Below are 22,345 nucleotides of genomic sequence, written 5' to 3'. Positions count from 1 at the left end.
TTCATTCACAGACTCACTCTATTTTTTCCCCTCTCCTGCTCATCAAACAGTAATTTCTACCCTGAATCGCTTTCCCAAAGGGCTCTTTAATGAGCTTTTTCTATGGAGCCTTACACTCGTATCTGCCCAGCTCACGTCAGCTAACGCTGCTGCCCACCCAGCTCCCACGGGCAAGGAGACATGTTCCCAGTCTCCTTTACAGCTCAGAAATTCAGGCTCCAAAGCCCTTTGAGACCGTGCATAACACCCGTAGGAAGTTTTGCTTCCCAAGCCCAATGGCCCCTGCTAGTAAGAGGCGTTTGCAAGGTTGTCGTGCTTTGCCTGGTGCCTATTAGCTGCTCTGAGCGATGCTTTTGCGCTCCCAGTCCTGAGCAAAGCTGGAGCTGCTGGTCTCGCAGCAGGGGAGAGCCCGGAGCCTTCCCAGAGCAGGGCTGGATCAAGTCTCCTGCTCCTCTGGGATGGGGAGAGATGCACATGGAGGAGAAGCGTGAACAGGAACCCCAGCTGGAAAGCCCATCTTGCCTGTCAATGGGCCCCTTTTTTGGGAGCTGCAGCAGCCAAGCGAAGGCAAATAAGGAAAACAGAAGTATAAATTCTTCTCGTCTTCCTCAGAAATTACTGGCTTTCCCTGCAGGAGTACGGCTGTGTCTGGGTTGGGCCCCCTCAACCTATTTGGCAGGTACTAGCATTGCAGACTCGCAAGTTCTCCTAAAATCATGGCACGGTCAAGTCGAGTGAGAGCAGCCGTGGAGAAGGAGACACGCGATGGCCTCAGGACACGAGAAGCCCTGGACTTTATTCTCAGATCTACCACTAACCTCGGACAAGACACTTGACATTGTGCCTCAGTTTCCCAAGCACTGAAGCAGTAATAATTACAGCCGGGCTGGTTGCTTAGGAGTTTGTTTGTGAACCGCCCCACCGAATGCCAACCCTGTTATTATTCCTTGGCCCTGTTATTAGACCTAAATCCAACTTGCTTAAGAATGAAGACTCCTGTGAAAAACACACAACTGGTTTCCCAGATCATCATTTTTATTAAAGTTCACAAGCAGCTGAAGGAAAAAAAAAAAAAAAAAAAAAAAAAAAAAAAAAAAAAAAAAAAAAAAGACTAGAAAATGTAAATAAATGCCATTCAGAGCATGGCAGACTGGCTGTGCACAAAGTGCGCTCTTCCCGGCAGCAACGGGCGCTTGCTGCTCCAAAAAGACCTTTGTTGTTTGAAGCCATGTCAAGGCTTTTCATTGCATTGCATCATTCAGCTGGCCAGGCTACAGCTTAACCTAATCCAGGGGCGAAAGGCAAGCCTGGAGCATCTGCAGGACCAGATCTGCTGCGGAGGGAAGCAGGATGCTGGGGCGGTGCAGGACCAGTCTTCGGCAGTGGCCAGCCCTGGAGGAGGCCAGTCAGGAGCTGCAGCCCCGTGTCGACAGCCAAAATCCACGTGCCTTCCTCCACAGTGTGAATGAGGAGCGACTCAGGCTGACAGCACCCGCACGGATAAACCCAAATACAGTCGGCAGCCAGCGTGCACAGATAACCTGGGGCAGCTACAGCCCAACCGCTGGCAGGCAACGTGCCGTCAAAAATGCTCACGTCTCTCCAAGGTGAAGCCAGGATGTGCGGCGCAGCACGACGGAGGGGGGTCCCTCCCCAGCCTGCCCTGCGATGCTCCCCGAGTCTGCTCGCTTTCCGTCCGAGGCCTCACTAGAGGCAAGATGCCCCCTCCCAAGGCACGAGCTTTGCCCCGCTGCACCTCTGTTTCTGCTCGTTTGCTAATTACGCCCTCACCCACGCGCTGCTCAGCGAGCGCGGCGGGGAAACTCAGAAGACCGGCTCTGAGCACGCAGCAGGTTTTATCTGGTGAATATCTCGGCAGCGGTGCCGGTGCCTTGGAACGCTAACAGAGCCGCCGCACTCTTCCCAGCAGCTGTGTGCGGGGAGCTGCCCGGCCTCCGACCAAATCGCAACCGGCTGCAGCGAGGAAAGGGGGAAAAAAAACCCCCAAAACCACCATAAAAAGGCCCAAAGTGCAAAACAAAAGGCACCTGCCCTGTTTCGCCACAGTACCCAGCGCTGCTGGCAGCCGCCCCGAGCTCCCACGCTTTAATGTTTCGACAGCCATTGCCAACGCGGAGCGGCCAGAGGATGGGGAGAGCCAGGTGCTCTCAACCCCTCTTCCCTTTAAAAAACACTTCCAAGTCTCCCAAACAGCAGGCATTGCCAATGGCAAGTTCACTGCCTTTAAAAAAAAAAACAGTATTAATAGCTCTTAACCCCCGCAACCGAGTAACAAAAAGCACCTGACGGCTCCCCATGCCGTGCTTGCCAAGGGATGCAGCCTGGTGCACACCCTCCATCTCCCCAGTCCCGTCGAGACGCTGGTGCCCACGAGCCGTCCCCGCGCCCCCCCATACCCAGCCCCAGCCCCGCAGCCAGCGCTCCCGGCTCCTCGCTGTCCTCGCGCGGCAGCCGGTGGTGGGGCTGGGTGGCCCTTGGAGCAACCCCCTTGGTGTGATGCCGGCGGCCGGGCAGGCTGTGCCTCCCGCTCCTGGTGCCGGGAAGGGATGCCAAAGGCTCCTCGGAGTCCTGTGCGGGAGAGCAGGAGGGGACCCGGTCACCAAGTCGGCTCCAGCAGCGAGACAGGGGATGTGGACGTGACTGGCATCTGGGGAGGGAAAGAGAAAGCTCATTAACAGGTATGATGCTCGGCTCAGCTTGTGCAGGGGAGCACCAGAAAAGGGTTTGCACGTTGGCAGCTACTGGGGTAACCCCCCCCACCCTGAATCCCAGAGACGGATGGAGTTGGAAAGCAGCTGATTTATTTGGGGTTTGGGGTATGCTTTGCTTTTGCGGGAGAAGGGAGAGAGCGGGCGTTCAGCTGGGGAGGGCTTAAAGCACCAGGGAGCCGGGCAGAGTCGGCCAGGAAACTTCTGTGGACATGACAAGGGAATGAAAAGTTGAGGGAAATGGAGTTCTAGCTTTTTTTTTTTTTTTTTTTTAGGGTGGGGAGAAGGGCCCAAGAACTGGAACAGACAAAACAAAAAGACCCTTTTTCTCTTTTTCCACCAGTTCCTCCAAAACCATCCATATGACTGACATTTCCAAGGGGTTGATTAATCCAGTCTGGGGCCAAGCTCAGACTGCACATGTTTCCATCTGCCCAGGGTTAGGAAAAGCCTGATTTTCATTGACTTTCCTCCCCAGGCCAGCCACTCCCTTCCAACGCTGCCTGATAAACTGGCTTCAGAGACAACCAGCCGCTTGGAAACAGCAGCAGCGGCAAAAAACTGCAGTCCCTGTTTATCCGGCCTCGCTATTATACGCATGCAAATGGATTTCCCTAGGAGCCACCGAGAGAAAACAGCTGTGACTTCGTTCCGGCAATACCAGTGAGGCTGTAACAGGTTGCAAGCAACCAACCCAGCAGCACACCGGTGAGCTGGGGTGTTTAGGAGCCGGGAGATTATGCTGACATTCTTTCAGGCTGCCGTTTGCAGGCACACAGGGCTTTTGCCTGGGAAGATGTCCAGCTGCGAGCAGGGCTCTGCGGATGGAGCCAGGAGCGATGCACAGCAACAAAACCCTGCAGCTTCTTGCAGCTGACCAAGTGCTGTTCCACGTGGAAGGGAAGCCAGACCAGGCAGCGGTACAACCGTTTTTGCAAAAGTCTTGTTATCTAAGCTGCAATTAAACAATCGGGAAAAGTCACTGAACAGATCTGACGTTTAATGTGACCACGGTATCAGAATACAGTTTTGGGCCTGGCACGCTGCCTAAATCCTTGCAGGAGCTTTGGGGCCAAAGTTCAGCTTTTAGGTGCCAGAGCTACCTCAAAGCCTGCAGCCTTGGCCGCTCAGCACCCACCCAAAAGCAGGCACCAGCTGCTGGTCCAACCCCGCAGCCTTCACAGGAGCCAAACTCACCAAAGGGCTCTGGTGGGAGCCACAAAACGGCCTCTGAGCTTTCAGATGAGCCCCAGGAATAAACACCCGAGCAGTGCCTGGCCACCTGCCTCCGCTTCCTAGAGCCCAGACAGCGAGGAGGGTCCTGCAGGAGATGAAAGGCATTGGGAGGGGAACCTCTGGCTCCTAGCTGCTACGTCCCTGTTTGTCTTGAGATGGGAGCTCTGGCATCTCCACCTCAGCGCAGCGTTTGCGGCTCAGGAGCCAGCAGAGCGGGACGCAGCGACTTCCCTCTCCATCTCATCGTCCCTGGCTGGAACGCGCAACCTCTCAGCGGCTCCGTCTTCCCTGGCGACTGTTCCGACCCCCAGCTGAAGGCTCCTCTCTCTGGCCCAAGCCCATCTGTGATTCTGCCCCATGAAAATGAGAGCATCGCACACGACGGAGGGTTTGGAGAAGCCACTTTTAATTTGGAGACAGGCAGCTTGCAGAACGTGTTCCTGGTACCACCTGAAGTCACCTCCTGGGAGGTGTAGAGTTGTCCCCATCAATTGTCACTGCACAGGGCTGCAGCAGACCACCCAGCATCGTCCCTGAGCTCCTGGCTGGGCTTTGCTTGTGTTTATAAACTGAGAGTCTTTATTAGCCAAGTGCTCAGTATTTTATTTCCCTTTTGTAACAATTGGCCTCCTCGTGGCTCCACCGCCACAGGTGGGAGGAGACCAGGCTTTCACGTTTCATATTGCTAATCACGCTTGATCCCTGGAATTAACTGCAGGTAATAAGCACTAAATTAATGTCACAGGGCATCCTTTCAGGGGCTCTGGGACCTCTGCCAAAAGATGCCCCAGCTCCAGCTGGGAAGGCTGAAGGGCATGCCCTCCAGGAAATGTTTCCAGCTGACCAGTTTTACGCTTTAAATGAAAAGCAGGCTTGGTGGTTTATGATCAACATTTTTCAAGGTTGTATTATTTGGGTTTCAGGGCCAGTACGAATGCAACCTCACCAGTTTATAGGCAAGAAGGCAGGTTTTTTTCATGGGTACAAAGTACTATTTCCTACCATGAGATTGCCCAGGCCTTTCCCCACCAGCCCAGCTTGCTCAGCTCCAAGGGCATCTTGGATAGTCCCTCCTGAGCCTTCACCAGCTGAGGGCGGTTCCCATAGGATTAGCGTTCCCAAAACACACCAGCACCTGGGCACGTGCTGGCCAACCTGCCTTCTGGGTGTCCCTACTTGAAGAAGGATCCCACAGGGACCAAAACAGTTGTTGCAGCAGAGACATGACACAGTGGGAGCTGTAAGCCAGAAGATCCTTTGGCCAGACCTGCTATAGGACAACAGGGTAGTTGTAGAACCCTATAGCCAGTTACCCCAGTTCCTGAGCCCAGTTTTGGCACAGTTGCAGCCAGGACAGCCAAGACAAGCACGTAGGATGTGGCTGGTGCTGTGTGGGCAAGGCATGCACATCGGAGACATTCAGGTCTGGCCTTCATCCACCCGTCTTGGTGCTTTATTAAGGAGCTGTCACAGTGGCTGAAGCCATAACAATAACTTAGGTTTGGGGGTTTTTTTTCTTAAAAAAAAAAAAAAAAAAAAAACACACTCTAGAAAAATGAAGTGAAGAGACATTCTGTCTGGCAAGAACTCATGTATATTTTAAATACTTCTTTTAACCAAAGAGTGGAAGCAAAGCCAAAAAAGCACATAAAACCCTCACACAGTGACTTTTCACCAGTTTTATTTGCAGGTTGGCATATTACAGTTCCTAGTTTTCTTGTGCTTGTGCCAGGCTCCAGATTACAGGGGGGGGGGAAAAATATCTATACAACTCCCACAAAGCTCTTTATTAGGTCTGAGCAACCCGAATACAGTACAGAGGAAAAAAGGTAGGAGAGGAAAATAACATCTCTGTGACTTTGGAGACTGCTTTTTATTTGGTGGCTGAAGAATCAACCCCCACCTCAAAATATTCCCTATTCCTGTTCCCAGCAGTGCAGCTGGTGTTGAGCTTTAATATTCAGACACATCTGCTACCAGAGAAAATTAATTTTCAGCTCTAGGATGGCTCTTAAAGGGAGGCCCCATTGACCCGAGTTGAAAATGATGGAGTCCTCACACTCTTTGCTGCAATATTTAATAGCTGAGTGGCAGTTAATTAGATTACTGAGCTACTGTGACAGATGCTAGGCAACGCCTGAGGAGGAGAATTTGGAAAGGCCATTGTCTTCCAGTACTGGGAAAGCTCTCGGAGATCTCATTTTAACCCCTTCCACTCTTGCCCTGCCCTCACTGTGGTCCAACCCATGTTAAACCCAGGTGTTTCACAAATCAAAGGCCAGCACAACGCTCTGGGTGCTTTTTCTCCACCTGAGAAAAGCAGGTGGTCACGTTGGGCAGATGCCCAGCAAAGGTGCCAGGAGCTCCTCCTCGATTCCCAGCTGGCATCAAAAGAGATGCATCACTGGGAGATGCCAGTAATTTCACCCGCTGGGCGATTCCCAGGCGCACCAACCACACCAAGTGGGAAGCAGGGAAGTAAGAGGGTGTTAGAGGGTTTGGGCAGCATTCTTTCTTCCCTGCATTAAGTGAAGTGGATTTTGATGAGTCTGTGGAAGAATTTCCCTCCCCACAGTCCCCACTTGCCAAATAAAACCTTAAGTGAAGCTTGTCAATCCTGCCCCTATACGCAAGGGTTTCCTAGCTCCTTCAGCTCTCCGGGATGTAGTCTCTACCCGCCAAAGCAGGGTTGTGTGTGTTGCTGGCACTGTGAAACCTGCAGACTGAGCTAGCAGAGGTGTTACAGACTTGCCGGGAAGATGACGCTATCCAAGTGTTGCCTGTACCAATATCTGCTTTCACAATGCAAGGTGAGAGGAGTTTTTGGCCTTTGCCTGGCCAGCTGCATCTCAGCACAGATTGGTGAAGACATGCAAAGCTCTGTGGACCAAAACTGGTAACAGAATGGCAACCAAACATCCCACTGGGGAGGAGCCAACAGCCCTGTCCCAGTGGCATTGCAATAGCACCTTCCCTGAGCAACCGAGAACTGGAGCATCAGAATGAGACAGGAGATCATGAGTTTCCACCAACTTTCTTATTTTCACACACCCCAAAATACTGATAAACACATTCTTCTTCTGGTTACAAAACCCCCTCCCTCCCACTCAGGTCTCACACAGAAGTCTCAGAAGTTCTGATTTAACAAGCAACAGTATGGATGTTAAATAAACACCAGGACCATCAAATGCACCGTGGCTTCTAAGCTTTTGCTTCTGCTACCCACTGAAAGGTAAATACAGAGCATAAAAAGAGATCCAGGACTTGCTGGCATCCCAAGGGTCACTTGCCTACACATTCATTAGCTCCGAATAAATCACCCAGACGCTCAGCAAAAATATCGAACTACTGAGACTTTTTCCAAAGCACCTGCTGCCTCCATCTCCCAGGACTCACATGCAAGTGCTTTTAGAAACCTTAACCCCCTATACCCCGTGGGGACAGGTGGTATTCCATGATGATCGCCATGAGAGCAGACATGGACGCACCTAACCTCCCCTGCCCACCCACGCACAGAAGGGTGACACTGGCACATCCAGCTAGCTTGGAGCAGAGGGAGAGGAGCTGCGGGCTGCGTGCAACCATCTGTGCAGATGTATCTCTTAAGATACTGGGAGGATCATCTGGAAACAAGAGAAACCTGGAGCTACCTAGACTTACAACATCGCAGAAGTGATTACTCTTTTCTGGCACTGCATCCCACCTTTAAATGTACCCTTCTCATAAAACACGAGCAACCCGGAACCCGTGGCTTTGGCGTGGTGTGTGCAGATGCAATTGAGGCAAGACAGCGAGTTTCAGTTTAAGAGGAGGAGACCCTTACCTTACTGACCTCCTGGATACAAGCCCCGAAGCTCTGACCCTCATCATGATGGCAAGTGCTTCCACGTGCTGACAAAAGCTGTGGGGATGAGCGAGTAAGGCACCGTTGTGATACAGTTCCACGTGTCTGACGTAGGGTCGTAGCAGTCCAGCGTTTTGCACCTCTGAGTGCCAAAGTAACCCCCCACCACGTAGAGTTTATTCCCCGAGGCCAAAGCGTGGCATGACATGCGCTTGGCTGTCATGTCCCCAATGCGTGTCCACTGGTCCGTTTCGCAGTCAAAGCGGTAGGCAGATGCTGCCGTGAACTCGGTGTCTCCTCCCATGATGAAAATCTGACTGCCCAGGACAGCGGCTGCTGTGTAGCGCCAGGGCTGCGGGCATTCGGCTTTGATCATCCACCGATTCTCAGCTGGATCATAGCACTGGACCTTGGACACCATGTCTCGGTGAATGCTGGTCCCACCAAAGACAAAAAGCTTGAGCCTGGCACTCACCACCGCAGCGTTGCTCACTCCATCTCTCAAAGGAGCCACCATTGTCCATTTGTTGGATATGGGATCGTACTTCTCCACTTGCTTCAAGGAAACAGAAGGAGATGCAGGAAAGACTCCAGCTACTGCAGTGTGTCCACCAACCACATACAGGCAGTTTTCCAATTCAGCCGAGCCATGCCCAAACCGAGCTATTAACATTGGGGCAGCTTTTGACCATTCCTCATGAACGGTGTCATACACCCACACGTCTTTTGAGACCCCGTTCTCCGAGCCCCTGCCTCCAGTGATATATACTTTGCAGCCGATGGCACAGGCACTAAACTCCTTCCGCGGACTGGGCAGGTCTGCTTTGGGGATAATTTCCTTTGCTTTGTGATCCACTTGGTAGATCTTATCACACATGAAGGTCTGTCCTCCCAGGATCAGCAACGTGTGCCCAGCTTTGCGAGGCCTGGCACAGGGACTGGTGACCACCCCATCATTCTGGAGGATCTTCTTCTTGCACTGAATTGCTTCGTCCAAGACAAGCTTGTTCCTTTCATCCACCATGATCAAGTCCTCAGAAGCCAAGGCTTCCTTGAGGCATTCAGAAGGAAGCAAGGCCAGACGAACATTCCTCAGAAGTTCTGGGAGATAAGCCTTCCGCTCATCCAGATCGTATTTCACCCACTGGATGACAGCCTTAAAGACCTTTTCTTCATCCTCAATTTCCAGCTCATCACTGGAGATGAGGTCCAGCAGAGTGTCCTTGGAAAGGTTGTTGAAGTCCTCACTCTTGTGAACAGTCTCAAAGTTGACCAGGCACATCCTCCAGGAGAGCTCATAGAGCCGCCGGCACTGATGAGCATCTGAGAGCAGCATCATGCCCAGGCAATTGGAAGGGTAGAGGTTCTTCTCCAGGAACTCAGCTGCCGCGTCTCGGACATCGTGGAACTGCAGCATGTCTCCAGCCTCCAGGAGGGACTCAGCATTCTCCTCATTGATGATGATCCGAGAGGAATAAGCAAAGTCCAGCAGTAGCTCCAGCACCTCTGGGTGGAGGCTGTCATGGAAGTTCACCTCATCATCCAGGCTCTCCCGGAGGCCGTTGCTAAACATGGCTTCAAAGTACCTGCTGGAGGCAGCCAGCACTGCCCGGTGACATGGGAACGACCTGTTTCCTGCCCAAAGGGTGACATCGGTGAACATGCAGTGCTTCCGCAGGGTGTTCAGATGGGATAAGACACAGTCCGGGTGAGAAGCTTTGTGAAAAAGCAAGATGTTCATGGAGCCGGTGCTAGTCCGGGATTTACGGTTCTCGTGGACGCTGACTGACATGATGACAGTGCTCTTTCCTGCAGAGAAACAAACAGAAAAAACATTATTCTCCTGTCCTTACTGATGTAAGGCATAGAGAATATATGCATTTGCTATCCAACCCTGGGACACTGTCAGTGGACCTCAAACGTGAAGCACCAGGTGACACCCCAGTGCTCCTGCTCTGTGGGTGCTCCTGCACCCTATCTTGCAGGGCCCATGCCTCCTGCACCTTCACATCCTCCAAAAATTTAAGTCAGCTAGACTCAGGCTGAGCAGTGTGGGAAGGCAGAGCGGGGTGAAGGGGGAAATTCTACACTTTGGTTTCAGCAACAAAGTGAAGCAATCAAAACCCCAACTTGATGGTAAATTGTCTCAACAGCCCCTAGAGGGTATTGGCAAACCGCAGAAGAGTTATTTTTCCTTAGAAAACAGCACTAAGAGAGCAGTCTATCCAGGATAAAGGGCATCGGTCTGTTGTTGGCTCAGCAGAAATCAAGTTTGGCTTCTGATTTTCATGAAGATTACTGCAGGTTTAGGAAAGGCAATTGCTACAGGTTTTATTCATGGAATATTTAGCTAGCAGCACAAGCAAAAAGCTTTCAACAAATTTTACCAAATCCTTTCACTGTAATTTTTTGTTGATAAAACTCACCAGACACTTCATGTGACTTAAACATTTTGCAGGACAGATTGACATCAGAGAATAAGACAAAAGAGACAGCTAAATAGTGCTTTTTAAGAGACAGGCAGAAGCAGACACAAGCTTTTATTAGCTACTATTTCATTTAAGTGCTACTTGATACCTACCCTTGCCTGTAGAAGAAAAACCCTTTGGACCAATCAAACTAATACTACTTAGATGATAAAATCCAAGTCATTTACTCCAAAGTATTTTAGCCAGCTCTGTTTTGTTCCCCATGTAACTGAAGTAGACAGACAGATATGCATGCAGTCCTCTCTTACAGCAGAAAGTCAGTACTGAAGCTGGTAGCACGACTGTCCTGAGGTTTGAAAAACAAGCCCCAAAAAAACCCAGAAAAATGGCATCAGCCTGCTGTGCCTCCACTGTGGGCTCCTGTGGCAGCAGACACAGCAAAGCCATCACAGGCACTACACTAGGTGACATTCGTTTTTCAATAACAGAGACTCTCCCTGGCTAACAGTGGAGCTTGCAGGCAGGCAGCCCGCTAAATGAACTACAGATGGGGGCATGTCACAGAGCTCGGAGAGGGGGGCGCTGAACTGTCCCAGGAGCATTACGGCACTTAGGGCAGGGAGGACCCTCTTTGGATGCACACGAGCACCAGGGGCTGCTGCCTTCAGCTCAGCTTCCCTGCCGACACAAGGCAGCCACCACAACAGCTACAAGCTGGGGACAGCGGGCCCAGTTCACAGAAAAAAGGGGGTGCTTGAGAAACACTATTCAGCTCTGCTGTATCTTCTCTCTCATCCATGCTATTTTTTCTATCCCTTTTCTACCCTGCCTTCCCAGAAACACTGCAGTTTTGCTTTGCAGGCTGGAGACGCCAGGGCTGAAACCCCATGGCATCTCGCTCCAGCCACCTAATTGTTTAGAAATCAGTAATTAGCCACACAGATATAGCTAGGGAAGGGGGTTTTGTTGGGTTCTTTTTGTTGTCGTTGTTGGGTTGGGATTTTTACTTGCTCTTCCCAGCTCTAGGTTTCTTAAGGGTCTTTCTCCCCTGCAAGCACAAGGTCTACAGATCAGCCCTGTCCTCCCCAGCTAGGCTGAGCTCACAGCCCCAGCCCCGCACTCAGGGTGCCGGGGGAAACCACGAAATGCCGAGAGAGCGGACGCAGTGCTCCCAGGCTGCTGGCAGGTCACAGCCTTGACCCGGCGGAGACCTGGAGCTGCACAACCCTCCCACGCTCCACGGGTGGATGACCTCAAGCAGAGGCGGATGGCCAGATAAGCTGCCTGACTCACGCTCTGCTCACGCGCTTCCTACCCCCTGCTTCTCCGGCGCCTCCAAAAGAGTCCAAATTCGACAAATAGCTGTGGGCACGTCCCTCCTTCCCCACCCGCTGCCATGAATTATTGAGGTTGGTCTTCCGGAGGCCTCATTCATTCCTCGGGGCTGTGTCGCAGTCCAGGGAAAAGGTCTCTCTGTGCTTCTTCGTGCAGAAACGATAGCTTGCCCAAGCAGCCACAACTCTTACTTGGCCTCTGAGCCAGGCAGGGGCATCGACGTGGGTATTTGGGTTGGATACGTGCACGCTCATTGCCAAAATCCCTGCAGCCTGGGGTTGAGGCTGCCAAACTCATTTTGCTTGTGATCGGAGGCTGTGCAGAATCAAGGCTCCAAAACAGGAGCCATTATAGAGCAGCACTTTGAAGTGCATCTGAGGGAAATGGTTTCCAACACCTACACCCACCGCATGGACAACACTAATTTAAGAGGTTATATGGATTCCCGTGTCAAAGCTCTGTAATGCTAAAGCAAGGAATACAAATGAAACATTTATGAGTCTGCTAAAAGCTATTGATTTAGGTTCCTATTCCTACAACCTCAGAAACCACCCTGCCATTGCTACTACTTTCTGTGCTCGCAGCTCAGGTCAGCTATTCAATGTTAACCTTTGATTTGCTTATGCACAAAAAATTAAGCAATTTAAATAGGACAGCTGTGGAAACAAACAGAAAGACTGCAGGAAGGCAGGATCATTTTTTCTGACACTAAGATTAGAAAAGCCACTACTCAGGTCATTTAGAAATTAAAAATGTCTATATAAAAGCTGCAGCAGAGCCACTTTATATATATGTACACACAGGCACATATATGTATACACACACACATAAAATCTCAGGCTTCTAACATCAAACATCTTGCCCAGGGCACTGAGTAACAAAATAATATTTCTAACCAATGGGTACCGAACGGCATCCAGGGAATAAATTGGCAGGTTCCAGTCCAGTCCCCATTAGCACTGCTCTTCATATCACCTTGTCCCACTACAGGCACCAAGTGATCCCCAGTAGAGCCACGAGGCTGAAAGCTAAAGAGGACACAGTCACAGCCCCTTTACTTGGCCTCTCCTGGATCCAGGTTATGACACTGGATGTCACTGGTCACAGATCAGCAGCGCTAGACAGACCATTAAACTGAAACTAAAGCAGACGCTGAACAATGGCGTGCAGACATCTCGCCAGCAAGGCTTGCTTGCGGTTTTCAGCAACTTCTAAACAGCTTGTTTTGAGGGCCTCTTGAATCCTACCGTAACTGGGCACAAGCAGAAAAGTGGCAGGTGCTAATTCTTCCCCTCACAAACACACCCCACCGCATCTCTCAGCCTACCAGAGAACTTGGCATCATCCCACCCGTATCAGATGAACAGAAACTGCAGGTAGCAGCTATTTCATCTGATGGGTTTCTTCCAAAACCTAGCAGCCTTATAATCCTCAGAAGCCCGTAACTAAAAGGATCTTCTACACTTTTCGTGATGCGCACAAACGTATGCTTCAATTTAAGCAATGTTTAACTGCAGCAATGAACAGGCTGGACCCATGACGTGCTCTTAGAGGCACTTCTCAGAAGCAGGTGCATGCAGAGCAGAATTTGGCTCCTACCACATTCCTCGCTTCCCTTACCCAGCTACCAAGCTAAAGAGAAAAAACAGAACCACTCAGAATGAGGAATATTTTACACAAAGAAACCTGTCAGCAGCTCCTGCCCAGCTCCCACCTGCTCTGCAAGAGCTCAGGGCGTTATCGGCGCTCCCAGCTGCATCTTCCATCACGCAGGAAGCCATCAGTCGGACAGACGTGTCAACGCAAATAGCAGAAGGCATGACCTGAACAAACTGGGTCTTGGATTTCTCCACACTGCGTTCATTTTTTTTCCCTTCGAAAGGCAGTTTTTGAAAAAAATAAGTATCTACTGCATAGCCTTTTAGAAGGATCTTACTGCACGCAGAGGCAGACGATAACCCTTCTTCCATATGGATGAGAGCAGAGGGGCATCAGCTTTTTGACACCTCTCCAACGCTGCCTGCTGGCTATAGTATTCCCCTGGCTGTCTGCAGCCTTTGTACAACAGGTATAGGAAAGACAGGTTTTTTTCAAGCAGAGCAAGATAAAGGCACTTTGGAAATCCTTCCACTCACCCACACAGGGCAGAAAGCAACCCCGAAGGAGGGTAGGAGTTGGCTCAGGGAGAAAAGGGCCCTTGAAACTCAGCTCATGAAGAAAAACACCCCAGCAGGCTCTCTGGACGGGACAAGGCCAGCAAAGAGAACAAGGGGAAAAAAACAAAACTACAGAGACGGCCAAACTCTCCACCCAAACAACAGCCATAGTTGTCCTGTCCAGGTGCCCCTGGCTTCCTACAAGCCATGCCCCAGCAGAAGGCTGTCCCTCCCAGGCTGGCAGATCGCCATGTCGGAGCCCTGCTGGTATGGGTCATTTAGGAGAACCTCAGGAAGCACTCTCTTACCTCTTGAAATATCCAAGCAGCACTTAGAAATCAGATACTTTGAAGCCATATCAGGCCCTGCTCCCCACTCACAAAAGAACTGCATATGAAAGGACAGCTCGGAAGGACTAATTGATACATGAACTTTATTTAGCTAGGCTGGGGGTTCCCCCCTCCATCTTAAACCAGCAGGCTGTCCACAAGTCTCCAAGTTCATTCACTATCTGCAGGGAATCACCAGCTGAGATGCTGCTTTCTTTCAAGAGGACGATATTTGAAAGTGAATAACATGTTCCCCAGTGGGACTTCAGGGAATCAAGAATCATTTCTGCTTAGAAGGGCAAAACTACAGGATTTATGAGTGTTGTCCCAAGACCGTGAAGGTTGGCTGAACACCAACAAGGAGCCCAAATCCCAGGAACCGAAGCTGGCACTTTCAGCTTGCCAATCAGACTTTCAGAGAAGCAGCAAGCGTTCCTTTTTGCCCCACTCAACCACGAACTATTTAAAGCTGTAAATAAGTAAATAAATAAGCAGTAAGGTTCCCTGCTGGCTCAGCTCAGAAGACCTAGAAGAAGCTGCTCACGCCGCAGCAGAGGTTCATTCCCAAGCAGTCAGTCATGCAGGCCCTCCATGTATGGACTGCTCTACAACCTATAGCCACTCCATCCAAACCAGAGCAGACCTGCCTTGAGCAGCCAGCGATGGTTGCTTCCACAGGGAGGCAGGCGCAAGACTAATTTTTATTTTCTCTCCGATTTCACCGTATCACCCACAGGGTGAAATGCCGTCTTGAATTCAGCCAAAGCTCAACTTCTCCCTGGAAGCGGTGGGATAAATTCTCTACCCATTAGTAACGCACCTGCTTCCTCGTCCCAAATATCTGTACCTTCCCGACGCCTTTAGGGACTCTACCACCTGGTGCTGGCCAGCAATGCCATCCCAGGACAGAATTACTGGTATAGAACCAATTTCCCCTTTTTTACTGTACAGAGTAGCAAACTAGAAACCTAAAGTCACTTACTGTGCCGTCTTCATGGGGAAGAGCTCCTTGCAAATCTGCTTAGGAGAAAGAGCAGTGTGGCAACACACTGCCAAAGGCAGAACCCAGATACAGCTGTGTTTCAGATGCAATTTTCCAGCATTGGAGACCATCAAAAGGTTTGAGAAGGGGGATCTATTACATCCAGGCATTCGCGTACCCACAGACACATCTCGAGTGTCAAAAGCAGAAAAAAGCCAACAGAAAACAGGAAAAGAGGGTGGGGGAGGGAGACAGAAAACAAGAAAGGGGAAAAAACAAATGTAAAGATGTTTTCAGATGATTTTAATGTCCTTGCGTAACACAGTGGACTATCAGGTATACAGGTTGGAGCTGCTTGAAATGCTCGATACTAATAATGCCCTTCTGTTAAGAGCGCTAGAGATTAAAGGAATTAAAATACATCTGGCATTTAGCGCAGCACTGCACTTGTTGAGCGTGGAGCTTGGGCTGCTGCCAGGTGGGCAGCAAAGGACCTTTACCACATCATCCCCCAGGCATGCTCTCTGCTCTGTCCATACTCCTGCGTGCCTGGATGCAGACTTTGCTCTCTAACAAATCGTGTTCATCTCCAGCAACTCTGTTGAATTTAGTGGTTTGCCCTGTCAGCCAAATTTGTTCTTGTTTTCTTCACGATGACTAATGCAGCAAAGATGTAACTGTGATTTTGCACGCTGGAATTCAGGTAACATAACTCTGCTGTGAATCAGAGGGTATCTCTGTAACAGAGCTGGATTTGGCCTTCCTGACAAATTCTGGTTGTTTCATCATATTTGCAAATAGGCAAGCAAAGACAGATGACTCCATCCCCCCAGCGCAGAATTTCTGATCCTGCCCCAGCCTTTGAGAAAGGAAGGCATCCTTATCATTTCTTCTCATTTTCTCACTTTCTAGTCTAGCCTGTATATCCTAGACAGAAAACAGAGAGACCATGTGAAAGGCTCCTTCTGTTGGCTCAGACAGAAACTGGGAGGTTTTCCAAGCCCAATTCTGTAGGCTCCAGGAGATCTGATTGTCTGGAGAAGGTCCGGGCACATATCTGAACGTCAACATGCTTACTAAAGCAAAGCTGAACTCAGAAACTCGGTCTGTCCATCAGTGCTTCATATCCCATTCTCACTAGTACCCACCATTCCTCCCTTTAAACCTGTGCTCCACTCTGAGCCCAAAGCCACCGCAAGAATCTACTGAATGCCACTTACCATAGAAAACAAAAGTAGTATTGCCAGGCTGTACCAATTAGTGCGGTTCTCGTTCTGTCTTGCACAAGCACTGGTAAAAGGGGTGGTAGTGCCTCAAATCTGTATGACAGAAACTAATCTGAGCCAAAGATGACCGTGTTCCAACCAAAATAAAAATACCCACAGGAAACCCACTTTGCATGTTTTATTTGCAAATCAGGTTTTGGACACGCTACTCTGCAATTGAGATACTCCATAAAGCTTCCTGAGCTACCTGTGAGACAATCAAATAAAGTTCACGTTCACCACTAAGCACACTGGCTTTGCAGTTCCTGGGAATACCACACCCTCCTACAACCACTATCCGGATCGGGATAAATAATGCTTTTAGCCACAGTTCAGGCTCCAGACAATAGCTTTTCATTGCTACGCCTTAACCCCAGTGGATCTTTTCAGAGCCCGTGATTCATTTCAGAGGCTGCTGTGGGGTTTTGTCCTCCCTGCCTGCCCTCTAGCTCCACTAGTGAATAAATCCCATTCTGCCAGATCAATCAAGCTTTGCAGAACGAATGCGGGGCTGCAGAGGAGGCAAGCGACTTTGCAGTCCAGTCTCCCAAATTATACACAAAAAGGCTCCAGAATGGAAACAATCTACTTGATCGCAGTATCTACCCCAGCCCCATCTGGGCAGGATAAAGTCCTTTTCAAGCAAGCCAACTTGCTAATGCGCTGCAAAGGCAAAAGGCCTTTGGTACTTCAAATACAGAGGAGTGGAACCACATGCCACTTCCCAGGGAGAGTTTAGAAGATGAGATGTGGTATACATCAAATTAATGCCAGAATCACCACTGCAGTTGCTGACTCCAGAAAGCGTATTCAGATCCTCCCACTCTGTCTTTGCATACTGTGCCCAGCTGCCGGCGCTGAGGTTGGCAGAGCTGATCGCTCCGATGGTCAGGCTAACCAGAAGCCCTGCTACAGACGCTCATACCAAACAGGTCTGTCTGCCTGCTGTCAGGGCAGGATTTCAATTTTGTACCTGGCCAGTTAACCTGGGGTTTGGTTTTGTCTCCCCCCCTCCCCTGTCAGGCAGGAGATCTTGGTGCAACTGCCAGCTTCGATTTGCAGGAGCTCATTTGCAATTGTGGCCGGAGTTTAGAGCCGTGGAGATGGGAGGCCCTCAAGCCTTCCGAACCGATAAGCCCCTGATGTTGATGGGGATGGAAGACAGCTGTTCCCAACTGGACTGTAAAGCACTGACAGATATTGAAGGGTCTGGGGCTGCAAGACAGAGCATTGCTTGTTGCCCTCTGCCTCTGGACAGAAGGGACAAATCTGACACCCATCTTCGATCTTTTTGTTTCAGTACTAACGCAGCATCAAGCCACACACTCAGCTTGCAAGTTCTGGATCAGCATGGGAGCGCTGGCAGCAGCCCAGGCTCTCCTGGGCATCTCTGCACACATTGTAAGCAAACCAGAGCGATTGCCAGAGTGCTACAGTAATAAATTTGCCTCGCCACAGTCTGACAGGCTATCATATAAAACTGGTAGTCTTTGCAAAGTCTAATGGTCAGCAAGTAGACAGTGGTTATGGGACATGCAACATTCCCAGGCTCGAGCAGTGGGGGGAACGCAGAGCAGCCTGTACTGGCTGGAGTGATACTAATAGTCACTATGGGGATATAAAGTTGATAAGCAAAGACAGACCAACATGATGGTGGTTAAAGGTCAGGCCAGGGGGCTTGGGGCAGCTTGTTACAGCTAAATGATTCGTAGCCAGCATTCTTGCAGCCACTGTCTTAAGCAATGCCAGCTACAATCCACTGCGATTCAATTACAGTCTATAAAAGATGTGAATAAACCTACTCCTCCATTCAGGTGCTGACACTGCTTCTTCAAACCTGCCCCTTCCACAGTCCCCGAGCGTCAGCCGCCGTCGCTGCCGTGGACGTCCCGAGCCAGCTCTGCCCGTCCTGCTCCACCTACTCACGCCCAAGGCCAAGGCACTGCTCAACACCTTCTCTTTTGTAATGCTGCCACTTCCCTCCCCATCTCGCAACGCGCTGCCCGTCCTCTTCCACCTCCACAGATGACCACATCCTGCCCTTCCTGTTTCACTCATCTACCTCCTCCACATTGCCTAAAGCCTCCTCTGGCTGTTAAGAAGGACCTGAACTCCTGCAGGCTTTGGGGAGCAGCTGGTTACCCCTGTAAGGACAAGAACGCTATCGTGATTCACACATACTTACGTACACATAGACACGCACACACTCCTTGTCCCCATCCAGGGCCATGCCCAGCACTCACTCCAGCGCTGGAGGGACCATATTATATATCAGACACATGCTTATTTTCACACGTTTAGACTACGTGTCACGCAGCATCTTGTCACCTGCTCCCAAGCTGTCTGCTTTCATGAATTTCATTTGCCTAGCTCCTTCAGCTGAACAATTTTCAACTGGCCTTATCTCCTCTTTAAAACCACATCAGAGACACCATCCTCACCGCTTGAGTTACTTGCGCCTGCCCCAAACACAGCACGGGAGGCTACTACGGGGCACCTTCGCATGCATGGTGAGGCAGAAGGACTTCTGATAACAATCTTCAAATATTTGAGAAAATGAACAAAAAATGGATAGGAAATTTAAGTTCCTCAGTGCTGAAGCTGCTTACGGTCTTCTGTGTCCACATTACGGTGCGACTAATTTGCTTCTGCAGCAAATTTCACTCTGGTTTTAGTCCCGAGAATCTTGTGCCCACCCCACACCTTCCCTCTGCAGAGCAAACTTCCACCTACGCCTCCTCCCCAAGTGCTCTACTCAATACAGCCTTATCAAAGAGACAAAACAGAGCAGATGGTTAGGGTTAAAGACACAAAGGAGGCAAATATGTGTTTTCAGATAAGATTTGGTCTGAAGCAGCAAACAGGACAAGGAAAACAGAGAGGCCCCAGAAAGGGTGCCATCTCACTAAGGAGTCAGGCCCCTTGCAAGATGGACAGAGAAAAGAAAGTACATGAGAGCTCAGACCTGTTTTACACCAACTCCGAAAGGAGACAATTACCAGAGAAGCAATCAGTAGCACAGCTGAGTTAACAGTAGCAGCTGGCCACCACCAGAAACGTGCCGGGTGTGTTACAAACACCTTGGGTTGGTCCTAAGGCAAGATCAATAAAAACAAGCATTACAAGACATAGGAAGGAGGGAGAAGACAAGGGAAATTGTCAAAGTATAAAGGTTATAGAGTCGCTTGGTTTTGCTGCGGCTCTGGATCCGTCCTGGGGAGAAAGTAGTACATTTGGAAGAAGACTACAGAAGCTACGGCCCACGGCACCCTGACAAAGTCACTCCAGCAGATCACAAGAGAAGACATGCAGAGATTGCCACAAAAAGAAAACAGAAACCAGTTATGAAACTAGGGCTCTCCATATAAATAGCATGAAACACTTGGGTGTCTGCTTACGAATGGCTGAGGACAGGAGATTTTCCAAGCACAGATTTGGCTAGTCTAAGCCTCCCACGCCAACAACTACCAGTGCAAGTGGATGTATGAAAAACATAAAGCAACCCCCCTCCCCCCCAAAGTACCGAAGAGGCGAAGCACACCCCCTCCCCCCAAGGACCAGAGAGGCTTTTAACTTTTTTTAAATGCAAAGGGGCCTGTAAGGACAGCGGAGGGATGGAGAACGAGTTTTTCTTCGCTGTCAGCTCAGCTCCGTCATTCACACAAACCCGCACGCTTCTCTAGACAGGTTTACTTGAACCTATTTCATCAGGAAGGCTATGGAAGTTGTGTCCCTTAAACCGCAGTTTTGAGAGCGACAGGTCCAAGGAGGGGGGGGGAAGCAGTGCCACTTTCATATTTGAGATGAAGAGCAGCCTGGGTTTCGGGGTTTCTGGTTGGGGTTTTGGGGGGGGGGGTTTGGTTTTTTTTCTGTAAAAGAGCAAAGCCCCTCACCTCCCTAAGCATTTCACTGCCAGCTTTCTACGCCCGTGAACCCGCCCGCCAACCGCGATGCTCCGAGCTCCCCGACGAGCCCCGGGACCGGTCACCGGGGCGGCACGCTGGGTGCCCTTCCGCCGGGAGACGGTCTGCCGCCGGGCCGGCAGGTCCCTGCCCTCCCCCGGCCCCGGAGCCCCGCAAAAGCAACGCCGGCCTTACCAAGAGGGGCCAGAGCCGGGTTCAGAGCCGGCGCCTCGAACCCCAAGCTCGCCAAAACCAACTCACCGTCTCTCTCCGCGCCCGGCCAAGCCGAAACCTGCGGGAGCCCCGCAGGGCGCCCGGCGGGGAAGGAGGGAGGGAGGGAGAAGGAGGGCAGGCAGCCCCGGGCGGAGCGCGGCCGGTGCGGGCGGCTGCCCGGCCCCAGGCGCGGAGCGATGCGCGGCCGCGGCGCCCCCGCCTCCCCCGGCCCGGCCCGGCCCGGCCCGGCCCGGCCCCGCGCGCTCCCGGCATACAATGTCAGCGGCGGCTGGAGCCTGCCTCGCGTGGGACTTCGGGGGCGGGGCCGGCCGCCGCCTCCTCCGCCAGTCAGGGAGCGCCGAGAGCGTGACGCGCGTCTCCGCCTCGCCCCCCTGCGGTGCGGCGCATGGGAGGGGGCGGGCGCAAGCCGGGAGCAGCGGCCAATAGGAGGAAAGGAAGGCGGCTTGGGGGCGGGACGAGGGCGGCCCGGAACTCCCCGGGTCCCCAGGCCCGCCTTCCGCCCTCGCAGCCCTGCCGAGCGGCTCCGCGCGGCCCTCTGCTCCCCCCCCCCCACCCCCACCCCGCCGCGGGCGTGTCGCGGCCCCCACGCCGCCCGGTCTGGCACCTCCCGGGAGTGCTCTGCCCCGGCACCCCGCTGCATAGCCGCCGGGACTGCCCTTGGGCCTCTGGTGGAGCCACCCGTGACATCCCCGCGGCAGAAAGCCTGGCCTTTGCCCCCCGAGTCAGAGCTGTGCTCCGTGTGGTGCTCCCGGGGCGGGAACCGGGCTCTCCGCCCCACGGCGCGAGCGGCGGCGCCTCGCGGTGTCTTGCCCTCGCGCGTCACTCGCCCACCTTCAGCCCGTGCCTGCAGCGGGGCGGTAAAAGCCAGTGAAACGCTGCTAAAATTGAGGCAGATTTCTGAAATCTCCGGCCTCGGCTCAGCCAAATGTCAGTACGCGGCGGGGGTGAAGGTCGGCAGCGCCCACGGGGTCCCTTTGCCCACAAGGGTTTGCAGAGGCCGGCCGGGGCCCGTGTCCCCTGGGTGGGGACGACCAGTCGGTCGGTCAGTGCCTTCATCTGGAAGGAGCTGGGGAGGGACGGCGCGTAAGTGCTTCCTTTAGCAAGCGCTGTGGGCCGAACGGGGGGCGAAAGCCTGATTTAGGAACAATAACGTTTTTCACATAGGGGAAGAGCAGGCGGAGGAGCGCTGGTAACAGCACTGCCTCTGAACCCCGAGCGTCTTCCAAGCTGTGCTCCGGGAACTGGCCTTTTCCAAGCTGTGCTCCGGGAACTGGCCTGCAGCCTAACTTCACGGTGAGCGGCTGTACCTCCCCTGGGATATGTGTCACGTTTCAGCTGCCAGAAAAAAAGAAGGTGAAAGCTTTTTTTTTGGGTGCGCAACTTTTGGATGCGCAGAGGAGGCAGGGAAGAGGCGTTCCTTGTCTTCTCCCACGACCCCTTTTCCCCGGGGCCCTGCTCCCCATACTCGGTCACGAGTGTTCAGTAATAAGACTCAAATGAAAACCTACCAGTTCTATTTAATATATCTCCCCAGATAGTAGCTAGATGGAAATACCCAGGTCCAAAGCGTGCCGAACCTTCTGTACACCCACGGATTGACTATGTAAGGGCTGCTGCTTCCAACCTAGTAAAGGAAATCTCTTCAAGTTTCCCACTGAACTAACTGCCGCTACCCATCCCCGCTTCGCAGCCGTGACTCCTATGAAGTGCTGCTTGCACGTGTGTTGTGGACATGGGAGGAGGCGGAAGGTGGCTGCCCTGGGGATATACTGAAGCAATAAATACAAAATGCAGTCCCTTCTTCTCCTCCCGGGTCGAAAGAGAAGATCAGCTACAGCTGGCAGAGGCTGTGTATGGTAAATAACAAAGTACACTGAAGATGTTGAACTGTATCAAATTCCCAG

General features: G+C 51.7%; 1 protein-coding gene across 4 annotated transcripts; it reads right to left on the bottom strand.

Moving 5' to 3' along the window:
* Nucleotides 1-1,017: 1,017 nt before the first annotated feature.
* KLHL25 (kelch like family member 25) lies at nucleotides 1,018-21,371 on the bottom strand. Of its 4 annotated transcripts, none has more exons than XM_049812648.1 (3): nucleotides 21,273-21,371; nucleotides 7,789-9,618; nucleotides 1,018-2,668 (listed from the first exon to the last, which is right to left on the bottom strand). In XM_049812648.1, exon 2 carries the CDS (start codon nucleotides 9,599-9,601, stop codon nucleotides 7,832-7,834), a length of 1,770 nt encoding a protein of 589 aa, XP_049668605.1. In that variant the 5' UTR covers nucleotides 9,602-9,618; nucleotides 21,273-21,371; the 3' UTR covers nucleotides 1,018-2,668; nucleotides 7,789-7,831. The 4 variants fall into 4 exon arrangements, with proteins under 4 accessions (XP_049668605.1, XP_049668606.1, XP_049668602.1 ...); XM_049812649.1 differs by lacking the exon at nucleotides 21,273-21,371 and adding an exon at nucleotides 20,469-20,590 and having other exon boundaries at nucleotides 1,018-6,845; XM_049812645.1 differs by lacking the exon at nucleotides 21,273-21,371 and adding an exon at nucleotides 20,469-20,590.
* Between the last annotated feature and the right edge of the window lie 974 nt (nucleotides 21,372-22,345).

This window comes from Accipiter gentilis, chromosome 10 (assembly GCF_929443795.1).
Source record: "Accipiter gentilis chromosome 10, bAccGen1.1, whole genome shotgun sequence".
NCBI classification, from domain to species: Eukaryota; Metazoa; Chordata; class Aves; order Accipitriformes; family Accipitridae; genus Astur; species Astur gentilis.
This window is presented reverse-complemented; position numbering and strand designations above follow the sequence as displayed.

Bases quoted from the DNA above. Each gene is read 5' to 3' on its own strand.
- KLHL25 (XM_049812648.1), bottom strand. From the start codon at position 9,601: ATGTCAGTCAGCGTCCACGAGAACCGTAAATCCCGGACTAGCACCGGC.